Genomic DNA, 14,597 nt, shown 5'->3' on the forward strand with positions numbered 1-14,597 from the left:
TAATACTTTATACAAGTTAAATGTATAAATAACAGAAAATAACTAAGAGATACAAAGCTCCAAGAAACCAAAAACAAAACAAAAGGAAAGGAGGAGTTGTGGGGTAGTGTAGGAGAGGGGGTATTTGGATGGTGATGGGAGAGGAGTACCTATTTATTGCGAGGTCGGGCTGGATGGAAGTAAAATATTATTTTACAGAGTCTTGACGGGGGGATGTCTTATTCCATTGTTTTATGTGGTCTCTGTGTAAAAGGTATATTTTTCCCATATACAGAATATGTTCTATTGTCGATAGCCATGAATTTAGTTTTGGTATTTTGGTTTCCATGTCTTCGTCACCTGCTTCATGGCCGTCACACAATTTGTTAAAGAGATGCATGTCTGCTGATTTTTTCCTCGTAAGTTAATACCCATAATACTTTCTAGTTTCAGAGGTTCTCTTTTCAATCAAGTCCTGTAAGGGTCTCAATATTGGGCATGTAAAGAATGTGTGTTCAGTATACTACTTGTTCCCCACAACTTCTCCAGCAACTAGTCCCTGCTAAAGGGGTGACATTTTCCATATTTGTTAGGCGTAATAAAAGCAAATTTCCTCCAGTATTTTTGATTGTGATTTTTTTCGAAGTCTTTCTAATCTTCTGCTGATACTGGACAGGTGCGTTGTGGTGTGATGCCATCACAATATGGTCTCTAGCTCAAGTTTGGTTTTGAACTTCAACATTACTAGAACTTTTAAATTTTCCTTACTTTTCAATGGCAAAATTCCTGTATAAATAGTGTTCAGGTTAATGCATGTAAAGTACATTTGTTGGAAATTGCTTTGAAAATGTAATAGCTTAATATTGATTTCATTGTTCAATTTAAGATTTTCCTTCACGTGTTGTATTTCAAATTGTTATATACCCAGAATATTAATCCTTCTTTCAAGATCAGTGTTGAGTGCCCTTATCTGTTGGGTTTAACAATAAAATGAAAAGCTAAATTTCTCATCACATTACAAACACCAGGTGAAAATGTACTTGCTGTCTAAAAAGTAAAAATATATCAGATGTCATGACACATTGTATATCTTTTGTAGTAATAATTCAATGAAGCAGTTAGGCAGTTGTTAGAGTGTAGACATTATTTATTTAATGGCATTTGATTTAGTGAACATTTAGTTGAAGGAATCACTGATGCGCTTCATGCTCATGAACCTCATGCCGCTCATGCCCATGTCCCTGAAGCTCCTGTACTCTCCGGGCCTCATGTACATCTGCTTGCCTCTGTACTGGGGCTGCTCGTACATCAGCCAGTGGCCGTCCATCACGTTGCAGGACATGCAGTCGGACATACGGTAACGGTCCATGACGTTGTCACAGTCGTCCATCAGCTCGTGACTCTGGCCACCGAAGTTCTCCCTCTCGTAGATCTTCATCCTGAACTGTCCTCTGTGCTGTTTTGAAGAAGCAAGAGAACAATGTTGATTATTTCAGAGATTAAAAAAGGTATCACTCAAAGATCAACTTTTATGGTTGTTTTAAAACCTACCATGGGGATCATACGGCAAGACCTGATGCAGTCCCTCATGCCCATCATGCTCATGTGGTCGGAGTACTCGCCCCTCCTCATGAAGTACTGGTTTCCCATGTAGTTGGTGCGGTCGTAGACCATGAAACAGCCGCTCTCCACCCTGCAGGACTGGCACCTGTTCAGGTAGGAGGACATGTCGGAGCAGTCGCTCATGCACTCATAGGAGCGACCCTGGAAGTTCTTCTCCTCGTAGAAGGTGATCTGAAAACAAGTGAATTACAATGTTTAGAAATAAAGCAGTGAGGAGAATATGGTGAGAATAATTTCTGCTTATTACAAAAACATTTTGAAACAGTACCTTGCCCCTCATGTTCATGCCGGTGTTGCTCATGCTTGCGGTAGATGTGCTGTTGCTGAACTGCTTGCTTATCTGCTTTAACCCTTTCCTTTTATACCTGACCAAGGTAAAGAATCAGTGACCCCTCCCCCTCAAAACCCCACTACTCAGCAAATTACTATTGAAGCCAACAGAATGCAGAGGTTTTGTGCATTTTTCACAACTGACGCTGCATCTGTGATGCGTCACGAGGTCCTGACAAAAAGATCCCACGTGTTGCCACGTTGACCAATAGGTGCACAGAACTGAAAACACGGTAAAGAGGGATGATGTTGGTGTTTCTCAGTGGAACTTTGAAAAATAGGTCAGTTATGTTGTCTTTCATTTTTATAGCTTTTACAATCTCAAGATAGCCAGTATGAAACACACCGCTTCTGACGGCATTTGTTTGTTAACATTCTTGTTCTCGGCAGTCAGTGCCATGCACATATTTCCCTGTGACACCATGCAACTTGTGAAAGCCAACGTGTGGTCTGTTGTAGTTCAACCACGGCAAGAATTTATGACTCGAATTGCCTAATCTGACAAAGTGACCATCTTAAAAGAGCGCTTTATATAAAATTGGGGGCTTTTCTATTTCCTCTCAGTGGCTTTTAACATGGCGAGTACTTAGCCGGTGGCTTACGGCTAACATTGCTAACAGCGCCGAACAGTGGAAACTATGGAAAAATCATGTTGACAGAGCCAATACCTGAGGGGGAACTGGAGGGTGGGCGCTATGCTTCAATGACATCGCTTCCAACGTTATCAGCTGCAACCGCAGCATTGACGCATACTTCACTGTATCTTTACATAACAAGTAGTTGTTTGCTGCTATATTAATATTCGGCACCCTGTTAATGGCACCTTTAACAGACAAAAATGTTGAGAAGAAAACTGGAAAAATATTCAGCAAACATACAATTAATAAGATAAGATAATCCTTTATTAGTCCCACAGTGGGGGAATTTACAGGATTACAGCAGAATTGTGGATAGTGCAAACAAGAGACGTAGCAAAAAAACAATATATCAAAACAAGTATTGTAAATAAGTAATAAACAGTAAGGAACATTAACTAAGTAATCAAACCTTTTCAAAGATTTAATAAATACAGTAGGTGTGAATTTAAGTATGAATATGTATGGTTACATGTTTTGTTGTTGAGAATCAGCTAAAAGTGTGATTTTTTGTTTAAACATTGTGTTTGCATGACTCAGACATTATTGGAGATGTCAACTACCCCATGAGGCACTGTTTTGTATTCACAAATTTAAATCAATTCAAATGAATGTCACATTGTCTTGTTTTATAATAATAATGATAACTTTATTTATATATAGCACCTTTAAAAAAAGAGTTTACAATGTGCTTTGACAGACAAAGCAGCAAAAGCAAGGCAATAATAACAGAAAGCTCAACAGTGAGGCCCAACAAAGCACGACAACTAAGGTAAGAGTTAAACCCGAGTAAAACAGTACAATAGATGAAACAGAAAAAAACAGTTGATACGAAAAAATAAACTCATAATTAAATAAATAATTTAGTAAAATAAACAAATACAAATATAATTGTAAATATTATTTTTTAACTGTGGTAAATAAAATGGAAGGAACTTTGAATCCAGACTGCACTAGAGACTTTCATTGTCTGTAAGCTACACTGCATCGTTTCAAATTCAGACAATGAGGAGCTGGTGATTCCGTAAATGTGTTGTTGATAATATCCGCAATGTTCCTTCAACATACCGTAGAAATACTAGTGTTCTGAATATTTGAATAATACTAAAGGTTTATGTTATGGCCATCTATTATAATTACATGAGAATATTGTGTTTTCCATCAGTTTCGTACAGCAGATATGAATGTAAATACTTTAATACCCTTGTGTGCCTCAGCCAACATTCGTATGGAGAAGGAGCCGGTCTAGCTAATGACACAGCAAATCTCAATGCTTCATCATTGTAGAACAAAACACTGTAACATAATAGCAGAATTAGGCGAACATTTAACCATAATTTGAGTTAACTGTTAACTGCTAACTGTTTCAGGTCACTTCATGGTACTCTTAAGCTTATACTTGCTGCTAGCAGTGCCCGAAAACAAATTTTAGGCTCAGTGATTAGACGTTTTATTACCAAAGAGGTCGTTTGGAGTCGTAGCTGTATAAACTGACGATTGACATTGATACAAAAAACAAGGCATAGATAGAAAAGTAATTTAAACAACAAACATGAGCCAACATTATTTTTCTTAAGTGGCTACCATTAGTTTAGTTAACTTCTCATTTACAATATGACAATGTAGATGCCTCACCTGTTTATTTTGATTTCATTGTCAAATTTATGATTACCTGTAGTTCATTGAAGCATCTACCCAGAATATTAATCTGCCTGGCAAGATTAAAGGTCATGAAGTGCCTTCGTCTGTTGGGTTTAACAGTAAAATGTAGAGCTACATTTCTCAGCAGATTTAAAGCATTTTAGGATGAAAATGTGCTTGCCAAGAGCTGCTTGCTGTCTAAAAGAATTCTAATATATTACATTTCATGAACCGTTACATATATTGTTTGGTATAAACTATTTCATTGTGACAGTTGGGCAATAAGCATGACAAAAAGAAGTGCAGAAATGATTCATTTAATTTGCATTTGATACATTGAGGAAACATTTAGTTGCAGGAATCAGTGATGCGCCTCATGCTCATGAACCTCATGCCGCTCATGCCCATGTCCCTGAAGCTCCTGTACTCTCCGGGCCTCATGTACATCTGCTTGCCTCTGTACTGGGGCTGCTCGTACATCAGCCAGTGGCCGTCCATCACGTTGCAGGACTGGCACTCGTTCATGCGGTAACGGTCCATGATGTTGTCACAGTCGTCCATCAGCTCGTAACTTTGGCCACCGAAGTTCTCCCTCTCGTAGATCTTCATCCTGAACTGTCCTCTGTGCTGTTTTGAAGAAACGAGAGGAAAATGTTAATTATTTCAGAGATTAAAAAAGGTATCACTCAAAGATCAACTTTTACGGTCTGTTTTAAACCTACCATGGGGATCATACGGCAAGACCTGATGCAGTCCCTCATGCCCATCATGCTCATGTAGTCGGAGTACTCGCCCCTCCTCATGAAGTACTGGCTCCCCATGTAGTTGGTGCGGTCGTAGACCATGAAGCAGCCGCTCTCCACCCTGCAGGACTGGCACCTGTTCAGGTAGGAGGTCATGTCGGAGCAGTCGCTCATGCACTCATAGGAGCGACCCTGGAAGTTCTTCTCCTCGTAGAAGGTGATCTGAAAACAAGTGAATTGTGTTGTAATGTTTAGAAATAAAGCAGTGAGGAGAATATGGTGGCAGTGATTTCTGCTTATTACAAAAACATTTTGAAACAGTACCTTGCCCCTCATGTTCATGCCGGTGTTGCTCATGCTTGCGGTAGATGTGCTGTTGCTGAACTGCTTGCCTACCTGCTTTAACCCTTTCCTTTTATACCTGACCAAACGTAAAGAATCAGTGACCCCTCCCTCTCAGAGAACCCCATTACTCAGCAACTTACTATTGAAGCCAACAGAATGCAGAGGTTTTGTACATTTCTTTCAGGGACTGGGTCCCTCGTAGTCTTTAGAAAAGGCCTTTTCTGTCGTTACAGAAAGCATTACAAACAGTGCTTTATGTCATGTAAATAGGTTGACCCATGTGACTGGTAAAAACTCTGAGTATAACCTGTATGGTGCAGATATTTTCTGTATTTGGTTGTAGTGAGAATGTACTTCACGTGGTTCTGTTGAACTACCCATTTCAGAAATTGTAATTTAATGAAAGATACAGAAGAGCTTGTAGTAACTCGCTTTGAAAATAATCTCAAACTGGATGAAGAGAATCCAGGTTCTACACACAAAATACACTATGCTTTTGTTCTTCAATGACACATTCAAAGACATAAAAACCTTTGGACTTCATACTATAAATTAAAAAAAGGAGAGGTTTTCTATGATTGCATAATTTGCTGCTGTTTGGTAACAGTTAAATAAATGTAAACAACAGTAATGCCCATAGTACAAATTATTTTATTTCACATTAGAGTCATAGGATACACATTATGAAACAAATTGACAAATTTCACATATATATATATATATATATATATATATGTATATATATATATATATATATATATATATGTATATATATACACATATATATATGTACACTTTATCTCACATATTTAATTATATCAATGTTCACCATTAAGGAGGGGAATCTAACAACAACTAACTCGGTCACTGTGATATGTACATTAATTAAAGTTACTGTAAGAAACATTTAAATGGTTATGAACCGGTCTTAATTTAATATTGTTCTCTCTATATGACCTCGTAAGCAAACATGACCACCAGCTGAGAATATTGGCTATTTCTAAACAGTCGTTCTTAATGACTATCGGGCTTGATTTTGTGAAATCGTGAAGTATAATATAAAAAAATTATTGCTGGGCAAGTTAACGCGTTATTATCGCTGGGTAACCATCATCACCTCAGAGTTACGGTGCATTATATTGATGAACAGTGGGAGCTGCATTCACATGCTCTGACTGTCATGAAAACAGAAGACAGACATTTTGATGAAATGTGCGCGGAACATTTTATTCATTTTGCACAGCAGTGGAACGTTTAAATAAAGTAAGCACACTGAGCACAGATAGTGAAGGAATATAACTGCTACTGTGTAAAGGAATACTGCTGTTAAAAAGCACCTTATTTGTTTAAAGTGTTTGCAAACCAAATGTTATTGCACTTTTGTTCATATAGCAGTACTTTTAAAATAAAAGTGCGCAATACACTACTTTTGAATTCATTATTGAACTTTGCGCTTAACAATGCGAATAATTGCAATTCAAAATTGTAATCGTTCCCCAGCACTAAAAAAAATACTTTGTCATCAATATTACGTAGTCATATCTTATGTATATTAATTTTGTGTTCTCTATAATAGTGGAATTTTAATATAATATAGGTGGGGGCTTCAAATAAGCACAGTGGGTTTTCTGCCTCTTCCTGCACTGTGATATTATTTATCTCTGTTATGTTTGTTTATTTTCTAAATTGTGCAATATAAACTAAACTTAACTAAAACGAGATGAAACGATTAACAGCATGCGGGTTCACCAGAAACTCCTTAAGCTTAGACTCCAGCGGGGCCTCCAGGAGCAACCAGCCCATCACGGAGAGACCAAGATCTGGCTTTGCTGCCGCCTCTGACCTGCAGTCGGAGCTCCGGCGTAAAGAACAGAGCTCAGCCCCCGGCAGAAGCGTCGCCTCCTTCAGCCAGGAGCAGAGCAGAGCTCCTCGGGTCCTCGCTAGGAGCTAACGTAGACACCATGCTGCTGGAGACCCAGGCTGTATTGCTGGGTCTGCTTGGAGGGAGGTGAGGCACGGGACTCACCGGGGAAGACTGAAATGAAGGGAATCTGGTGCTCTGAAACACGACCACTTTTGTCCACAGGGATCACCAAAATCAACACAAACAGAAAGTGCTTCACAATAGCTTGAAGTTAAAAAGATATCACACAAATTTAACAATTTGGAAAATTTACTTCTTCGCTCTCAGGAGCCAGAAAGCGACTTTCCCAAATTGTCAAATTACTTCTTCGAGATAAAGAGCTTGTTTTGCAGTATGTGTTTTTATTTATTGTTGTGTGGTTCATGAAAGTGTATGTTTTGTTGATATCTTTAGTGTATATTTTTTGGGGTTGATATATCTGAGAAATAGATAGAAAATGTTAAACAAACTGTCATTCAGCTATATGAAGACAAACACAGAGGACCAACCGGCCTGCAACCTGAGAAAACAAACTGGAAATTACAACAAAATAAACACATGCCACTTTAATAATATACTTGTTTTAACATACTGTTATTTGTTTGTTTACCATATTTTATTGTAAATTGTAATATTTTCCGATTTTAAACTATGCCACATACTGTTGCACTGTGTTTATTGTTATGCACCATTCATCTAGTCAAATTCCTTGATTGTGTAACGTACTAAGGCAATAAACAATTCTAAAAAGCAGGTGGAGTATGATCAGCTTGACAATGCTTACTGTCCCCAAGATTTAAAAACGTGCTGCAAATGCAGAAAAACACCAAAGTAGCAAATACAGGCAGTTCAGTGTTTTTAATTGAGGTGTAAAGATTTCCCAGATGGCGATTTGAAAGCAACCAGTGAATAAGTTTATACTGCATTTTTGGAAAAAGGTTCATCCTCTCGGGCTGCATAACTGTGCTCAGTAACTTTGTCAGACAATTCTATTTTAGTATTTTGTGTGGACTGATGGTGGTGCCAGATAAAAGATCAGCAAAGGTCAGGGTCAGCAACAGCCTTTGAGTTCATACACTGGACAACATAAATGAAGTGTTGGTGAGGTGCAGTTTTTGAACAGACAATGGCACTAGAGTAAAGGTCATCAAAACCCCTGGAATCCATCCTTATACAGACATTGATATATTCCTACTTAACTAAATCTTCCCCTAAACAGCAAGACCTTTGAAAACATATAGTCCACGATGATACCAGTGTTTTATACTATGGGCATTAATATGATTAAAATTCGAGAACAGGGTGAAGTCTCTGGTTATTTTCAAAATAAAATACCTTCCGTCATTAATCATAGGTTGTTGGGTCAATTTCTTCCCTTAGAACAAAATACTGTGTACTACATGCACCAAGTGTTATATCCTTCCTGTGATCTTTCACATATTTAAAGGAATCTTTCTGATGTAAAAAGGTTAGAAAAAACATACCAAATATATCTCAAGTGTTTGTTAGAAATCACTGGAACGCCCTAGTGAGACCACACAGTAATTGCTGCATGCACTGAATTCATATTAAACGTTGCAACAGGTAGAAATATTTTGTCAAAAAAGTTTTATTTTGGTTTATTTAGACATATTGTACACAACTGTTTTTACATGTCAGTGATGCGCTTCATGCTCATGAACCTCATGCCGCTCATGCCCATGTCCCTGAAGCTCCTGTACTCTCCGGGCCTCATGTACATCTGCTTGCCTCTGTACTGGGGCTGCTCGTACATCAGCCAGTGGCCGTCCATCACGTTGCAGGACTGGCACTCGTTCATGCGGTAACGGTCCATGATGTTGTCACAGTCGTCCATCAGCTCGTGACTCTGGCCACCGAAGTTCTCCCTCTCGTAGATCTTCAACCTGAACTGTCCTCTGTGCTGTTTTGAAGAAACAAGAGAAAAATGTTGATTATTTCAAAGATTAAAAAAGGTATCACTCAAAGATCAACTTTTACGGTCTGTTTTAAACCTACCATGGGGATCATACGGCAAGACCTGATGCAGTCCCTCATGCCCATCATGCTCATGTAGTCGGCGTACTCGCCCCTCCTCATGAAGTACTGGTTTCCCATGTAGTTGGGGCGGTCGTAGACCATGAAGCAGCCGCTCTCCACCCTGCAGGAGTGACACCTGCTCAGGTAGGAGGACATGTCGGAGCAGTCGCTCATGCACTCATAGGAGCGACCCTGGAAGTTCTTCTCCTCGTAAAAGATGATCTGAAAAAGGAAAATCGTAGAGGGAAAAGGTATTACAGCTAAAAGATAAATTGCCATAGTTGATAATAATTAAAGAATAAAAGGTGAGGTGAATGTCCTTACCTTGCCCATGGTCATGGTTGTGGTGTTGGTAGTTCAGAGAACTTTGTTGCTGGTAAACTGATGTCGGTCCTGTTTTAACAGTTACTTTTATACCTGACCGAACCCACAGAGTATGTGGCCTCTATTGTGTAAACCCCTGACCAAGCAACATGGTATAGAGGCCTATAGAGTGCTCAGGGGCATTTGTCACATTTCCATGTGACTGGACCCCCTAGAAGACTTTAGAATGGATTTTTCAATAGGGAAGTCAATACAATGAACATTTTTTGCCGTTACAATACAGAATAACAAACAATAGTCTCAAAACATGCTGTACGGCCCTCTGATTGGTAAGTGGACAATTTATAGACGTGACTTTCCTTTTGTGTGACCACAGTAGTCTGACATACAATCCATAATGCACATCTGTATGTGTTAATTTAGCTGTTTGTAGAGCTATGTACTGTATAGTATTAATACAAAAATAACTATGTTAATTACCCAGTTTACAGGGTTTACTAGCTTTTTTATTGGATATATTTTCACTGTAAGGATGTTTAAGTGTTTATCAATTGTCAACAATAAGAACTTCTATGAAAACACATTTTAATATTCTTAAAGCTCATCTATTTAAATCTGCTTTTAAGCTGTGATGCTTGTTATGTATATTTTTGTTTTTGTTTCTTACTATTATGTCTTCTCTTTTGTTTGTATTGTAATCACTTTTATTGTTTCTGTTTTTACCATGTATAGAGTACCTTCTAAAGCGCTATACAAATAAAATGTATAATTATTTTTAATAATAGAAGTGTCTATTATTATATAGTCATAGTCAGCCTCCACACACGTGTGTCCACAGGAGGAGTTACAGTTGTTGATAATTACATTAATAAACTCTTATATCTGCTTACATTAAAGTGTGTTTGTTATAAACAATTTATTAAATGTGTTAATGTTACTCTCATCATGAAGGTAGATATATACCAGGTCGTCTATAATTCCTAAAATATTTTGGGACAAAGTGTATCACACATATAAATACATTTTTACATAGATTTGGTTTTGGTCAGATTTACGTTAACTTTATTTTTAAATTCTAGTGGTAAAACCAGATACTGTATGTGTGGATGCATTCTGAAGAAATGTGTATAAATGTATAGAACTGATGCACAAGACATAAATATATATATCGTAATTATGTTCTTGTAAGAATCTGGAGAAATGTGCTTTATTGGCCAAGTGTGTGAACATATACAAGGACTATTATGTATACAAATATGTGGAAAAACAGTGTGTGTGTGTATGCATATATATTTATATAAAGCACCAATAACCAACAATAAAAAGAACATTTAATTAAATATAAATAAAATAGAATAAAAAGTCTGTATGAAGTCAAGTATTCTGTAAGTTGTAAACAAAATAAGTAAATACTGCATTGGTATACATGGACTGGATGATTATGCACAGTATGTTCATGTATTTAGTCGTGCCACATTTCAGAGACTGATTTACAAAAGTTGAAACAATAAGATTTACAGTTGAAGTCATTGAAAACAAAGGAGCGGTACTGTTCATGTGTTGCAGAATGCAGCTACTTAGCCTTGTCCTCAGATTATGTATTTGAAAAATTGTGTGTTTGTTCTTTCTTATATATTGTTGTTTGAATACAAAGCAAGCATACTTGAAAAAGACACACAGAGATGACATATTAGTTTTATTGTCATACATTTTGAGAATGTTCAAATTAAAAAAAATCCCCAAATCCAATAAAGAGCAGCAAAGTTGCTAAAGTGACTGTACATTCTCCCATAATCCGGCCTCGTTTATGTGCCAATTGCTTCTCCTATAAGGACTCATGGAACCTATAACCCCACTATATAATGTACTCAGTTCATTTTATGCACAAATTATGCGCGAATTTGGACGTCCGGCCATTGCTTGGCAGGTCTTGCCAAGAAAAGCTGTGGGATTCATACTAACGTCTTGTTAGTTGGTTCTGACAGTGGATGGTAAGCTAATTAGCCGGGCAAGATTCAGCAGCTGAAGTGAAACCTATTGTTGACATTCTGCTACCATATTTTACATATCGTCTATATGCGTTATATTGCATCTTTGTTGGTTGTGGGAGATGACTAGCTCTAATAAAAGGATTAATACTTATTCCTGTAACTCCAGCGTTACCTTGTTCTGTCTTGTGTGAACCCACTTCATGATGTGTGGATAAAAATGCATTATCTTTGAAAAGTAGACCCAATTGTTTGGCAAGCTAGAGTACATGCTACCTTGCAGTGGCATATTTTTCTGCAAATTATCTAATTTCATTGCATCAATCAATTCCCCTATAATCACCTCCATCTACTTTGTATATAGGCTGTTATGTTGGAAATGTCAGAATGTCAAAGTTGTGTCAAACCCCCCCAACATTCTTCCACTCGCCTATCAAGATCCTTGGGATGCTTTTGTTTTCATTGTCCCACTGGAAGACGTGAAACGGAGTTAGAAACAGCAAAATATATTAGTTTAGTAAGATATTAAGGCTTTGAAGTGGTCGGGATGAGAGTCAATACCTCCAAGTCTGAGGTCATGGTTCTCCTCCGAACAAAACGGTGGTCTGCGGCGTCCCTGTTGGGATTGAGTCACCAGCCCAAGCGAGGGAGCTCAAGCGTCTCAGGATCTTGCATGATATGGACAGGTTTGATGCAGATGTTGTACTGGATCGTTGTGGTGAAGCGACACCTGATTCTGATAGCAAAGCACTCGATTTATCAGTCCAACTATGCTGCGACCCTCACCAAATTATAGTTGATTCGTTTTTTTATTTTTCTGCAATTTTGTACACAATTTATTTGAAATGTTGTACATAAGCATATGTTACCTGAATTATTCTGGGTGTGTATATTGTTAAATGTCTTTCTGTTGTTACCATTTTCGAAGTTTGCCTTCCAGTCACAGGTGGGACGTGACACAAACAGAAGACATTAACCATGATAATGCTGGAGATTGCTTGGCTTAATGCTGAACATTTTCAATCAATCAAACAAACTAAAGTTATGCTAATTAAATTAAAAACCATGACATCAAAGTTTAGAAAGTTACGTCATTTATTGAAGTCAAAATGTACAATTTAGCACATGTCCATGATGCGCTTCATGCTCATGAACCTCATGCCGCTCATGCCCATGTCCCTGAAGCTCCTGTACTCTCCGGGCCTCATGTACATCTGCTTGCCTCTGTACTGGGGCTGCTCGTACATCAGCCAGTGGCCGTCCATCACGTTGCAGGACTGGCAGTCGTTCATGCGGTAACGGTCCATGATGTTGTCACAGTCGTCCATCAGCTCGTGACTCTGGCCACCGAAGTTCTCCCTCTCGTAGATCTTCATCCTGAACTGGCCTCTGTGCTGTTTTTTTTAGAGGGAATAAAAAAATCAATATCCTAATATCTTGTTTTGTGGGGGTTGTAGCCCGAAGTAGAATCATGACGGATGCTGTTTTAAACCTACCATGGGGATCATACGGCAAGACTTGATGCCACCGCTCATGCCCATCATGCTCATGTAGTCGGCGTACTCGCCCCTCCTCATGAAGTACTGGTTTCCCATGTAGTTGGGGCGGTCGTAGACCATGAAGCAGCCGTTCTCCACCCTGCAGGACTGGCACCTGTTCAGGTAGGAGGACATGTCGGAGCAGTCGCTCATGCACTCATAGGAGCGACCCTGGAAGTTCCTCTCCTCGTAAAAGATGATCTGAAAAAATATGAAAGGGTTTTAAAGACATACATAATGACATATATCTTAATTTGTAATTATTTAATACTATTTCTTTTCTTACCTTGCCCATGTTGACTGTGGTGGTTTTCCAGATCTCTCAGAGAACGGTGTTTGAACTGATACTGTGCCTGTCTGAACAAGGTGCATTTATATCTGGCCAGAAACAAAGACAGTACGCCTCTCCATTGTTCAAAGTCCTGACCCAGCAACCTACTATGGGTGCCTATAGTTTTGACATGCTTACCAATATACCAACAGGGTCACAACCTCTAAACAGAATTTTCCTTTTGCAAGAATAGAGCATATTTCTTTGGTTTAGACGTTTGAATATTCAATGTACAGTTGAAAATGTGTTGCTGGAAGCTGCAGACACTACTGATTCTGATAATAGGCTATAGTCAAAAGCCCAAATTACTTCAATTGTGGCTTGATCTCACTTTTTGATTCCCCTAAAACATTAAAAGCCAACAAGTTTACATTTTAAGCTAAACATTCAGCGGACAAAAGGGTCCTAAAACTAAATCCTGACAGGCATCTTTTTTACTCTCTTCTGATATCATAACAGTCATAACAGAAACAGAAACTATGATCTAATATCACACGCTGCCCTTCAGCTGGTGATGGCAAAGTAAAATTACTTGAGAAAAAGTGACATGATTGTGGTTATGGGGGTATTATCACTGGGTTTATTCGCAATTAGCGAATAAAGAAAACTAATCCGAAATACCTAACATTCTCAACATCTTAATACACACATATGTATTCATTTATTTATTAGAGGATACTGTGAAATAGAGTTTAATACGGAACCATTAGATAATACACTTTTTATTGGGTAAGTCGCTTTGACCCTGACATGAAACCAGTGCTCATTATTCTGCATGCATATCCAATGCATCTTTTTGTTAATTATTACGGTCCTGTAAATCTTCCTATCATGTCATCGGGGCCATTAGGACCATCTTTGCTATAAATTAAGGCTTTGACGTTGCTAGTCAAAGTTCACCAAAGTTGAACTCTGCGTGTTGCGTGAATGTTTTATTCGCCCAGACGCTCGTATAGAATGGAAGTTAACGGGAGGCGGAAATTCGCCAATTGATGATTCTTTGAACGGTTCCTTCCACGACAGAAAGAAGTGATTGAAATGATGTTAGGACTGAACTCTCAGTGTTGATGTGACCACGTGACGGGCAACACTTCACTTCAAATAAGTGTCAAAGTTCTGCACATTCTTGCTCCATCTTAGCAACTAACTACTCACAGAAAGCATCATTTAGTCAACCCCA

The 14,597-nt window shown here is 38.4% G+C and overlaps 4 protein-coding genes across 5 annotated transcripts; all 4 read right to left on the reverse strand.

Moving 5' to 3' along the window:
* Positions 1-1,156: 1,156 nt before the first annotated feature.
* On the reverse strand, positions 1,157-1,931 carry LOC137890028 (gamma-crystallin M3-like). Its single transcript, XM_068734114.1, has 3 exons — positions 1,871-1,931; positions 1,531-1,773; positions 1,157-1,435 (listed from the first exon to the last, which is right to left on the reverse strand). Exons 1-3 carry the CDS (start codon positions 1,901-1,903, stop codon positions 1,157-1,159), a joined length of 555 nt encoding a protein of 184 aa, XP_068590215.1. The 5' UTR covers positions 1,904-1,931.
* Positions 1,932-4,556: 2,625 nt separating this feature from the next.
* Positions 4,557-6,735, reverse strand: LOC137890027 (gamma-crystallin M2-like). Of its 2 annotated transcripts, none has more exons than XM_068734112.1 (3): positions 6,724-6,735; positions 4,931-5,173; positions 4,557-4,835 (listed from the first exon to the last, which is right to left on the reverse strand). In XM_068734112.1, exons 1-3 carry the CDS (start codon positions 6,733-6,735, stop codon positions 4,557-4,559), a joined length of 534 nt encoding a protein of 177 aa, XP_068590213.1. The 2 variants fall into 2 exon arrangements, with proteins under 2 accessions (XP_068590213.1, XP_068590214.1); XM_068734113.1 differs by lacking the exon at positions 6,724-6,735 and adding an exon at positions 5,276-5,374.
* Positions 6,736-8,847: 2,112 nt separating this feature from the next.
* LOC137890039 (gamma-crystallin M3-like) lies at positions 8,848-9,575 on the reverse strand. The gene is made up of 3 exons (XM_068734127.1): positions 9,561-9,575; positions 9,216-9,458; positions 8,848-9,120 (listed from the first exon to the last, which is right to left on the reverse strand). Exons 1-3 carry the CDS (start codon positions 9,573-9,575, stop codon positions 8,848-8,850), a joined length of 531 nt encoding a protein of 176 aa, XP_068590228.1.
* Positions 9,576-12,666: 3,091 nt separating this feature from the next.
* LOC137890040 (gamma-crystallin M3-like) lies at positions 12,667-13,390 on the reverse strand. Its single transcript, XM_068734128.1, has 3 exons — positions 13,373-13,390; positions 13,045-13,287; positions 12,667-12,942 (listed from the first exon to the last, which is right to left on the reverse strand). Exons 1-3 carry the CDS (start codon positions 13,379-13,381, stop codon positions 12,667-12,669), a joined length of 528 nt encoding a protein of 175 aa, XP_068590229.1. The 5' UTR covers positions 13,382-13,390.
* Between the last annotated feature and the right edge of the window lie 1,207 nt (positions 13,391-14,597).

Source organism: Cebidichthys violaceus, unplaced genomic scaffold, assembly GCF_023349555.1.
Source record: "Cebidichthys violaceus isolate CVI_PGR_0920_01 unplaced genomic scaffold, fCebVio1.0.p SCAF_61, whole genome shotgun sequence".
Lineage (NCBI taxonomy): Eukaryota > Metazoa > Chordata > Actinopteri > Perciformes > Stichaeidae > Cebidichthys > Cebidichthys violaceus.

Coding starts and splice junctions, on each gene's coding strand:
- LOC137890027 (XM_068734113.1), bottom strand. CDS start 5,308: ATGAGCAACACCGGCATGAACATGAGGGGCAAG. Junction 5,174..5,275: donor GCATGAACATGAGGGGCAAG/GTACTGTTTCAA, acceptor ACTTGTTTTCAG/ATCACCTTCTACGAGGAGAA. Junction 4,836..4,930: donor CTTGCCGTATGATCCCCATG/GTAGGTTTAAAA, acceptor TCTTCAAAACAG/CACAGAGGACAGTTCAGGAT.
- LOC137890039 (XM_068734127.1), bottom strand. Junction 9,121..9,215: donor CTTGCCGTATGATCCCCATG/GTAGGTTTAAAA, acceptor TCTTCAAAACAG/CACAGAGGACAGTTCAGGTT.
- LOC137890040 (XM_068734128.1), bottom strand. Junction 12,943..13,044: donor CTTGCCGTATGATCCCCATG/GTAGGTTTAAAA, acceptor TAAAAAAAACAG/CACAGAGGCCAGTTCAGGAT.
- LOC137890028 (XM_068734114.1), bottom strand. CDS start 1,903: ATGAGCAACACCGGCATGAACATGAGGGGCAAG. Junction 1,774..1,870: donor GCATGAACATGAGGGGCAAG/GTACTGTTTCAA, acceptor ACTTGTTTTCAG/ATCACCTTCTACGAGGAGAA. Junction 1,436..1,530: donor CTTGCCGTATGATCCCCATG/GTAGGTTTTAAA, acceptor TCTTCAAAACAG/CACAGAGGACAGTTCAGGAT.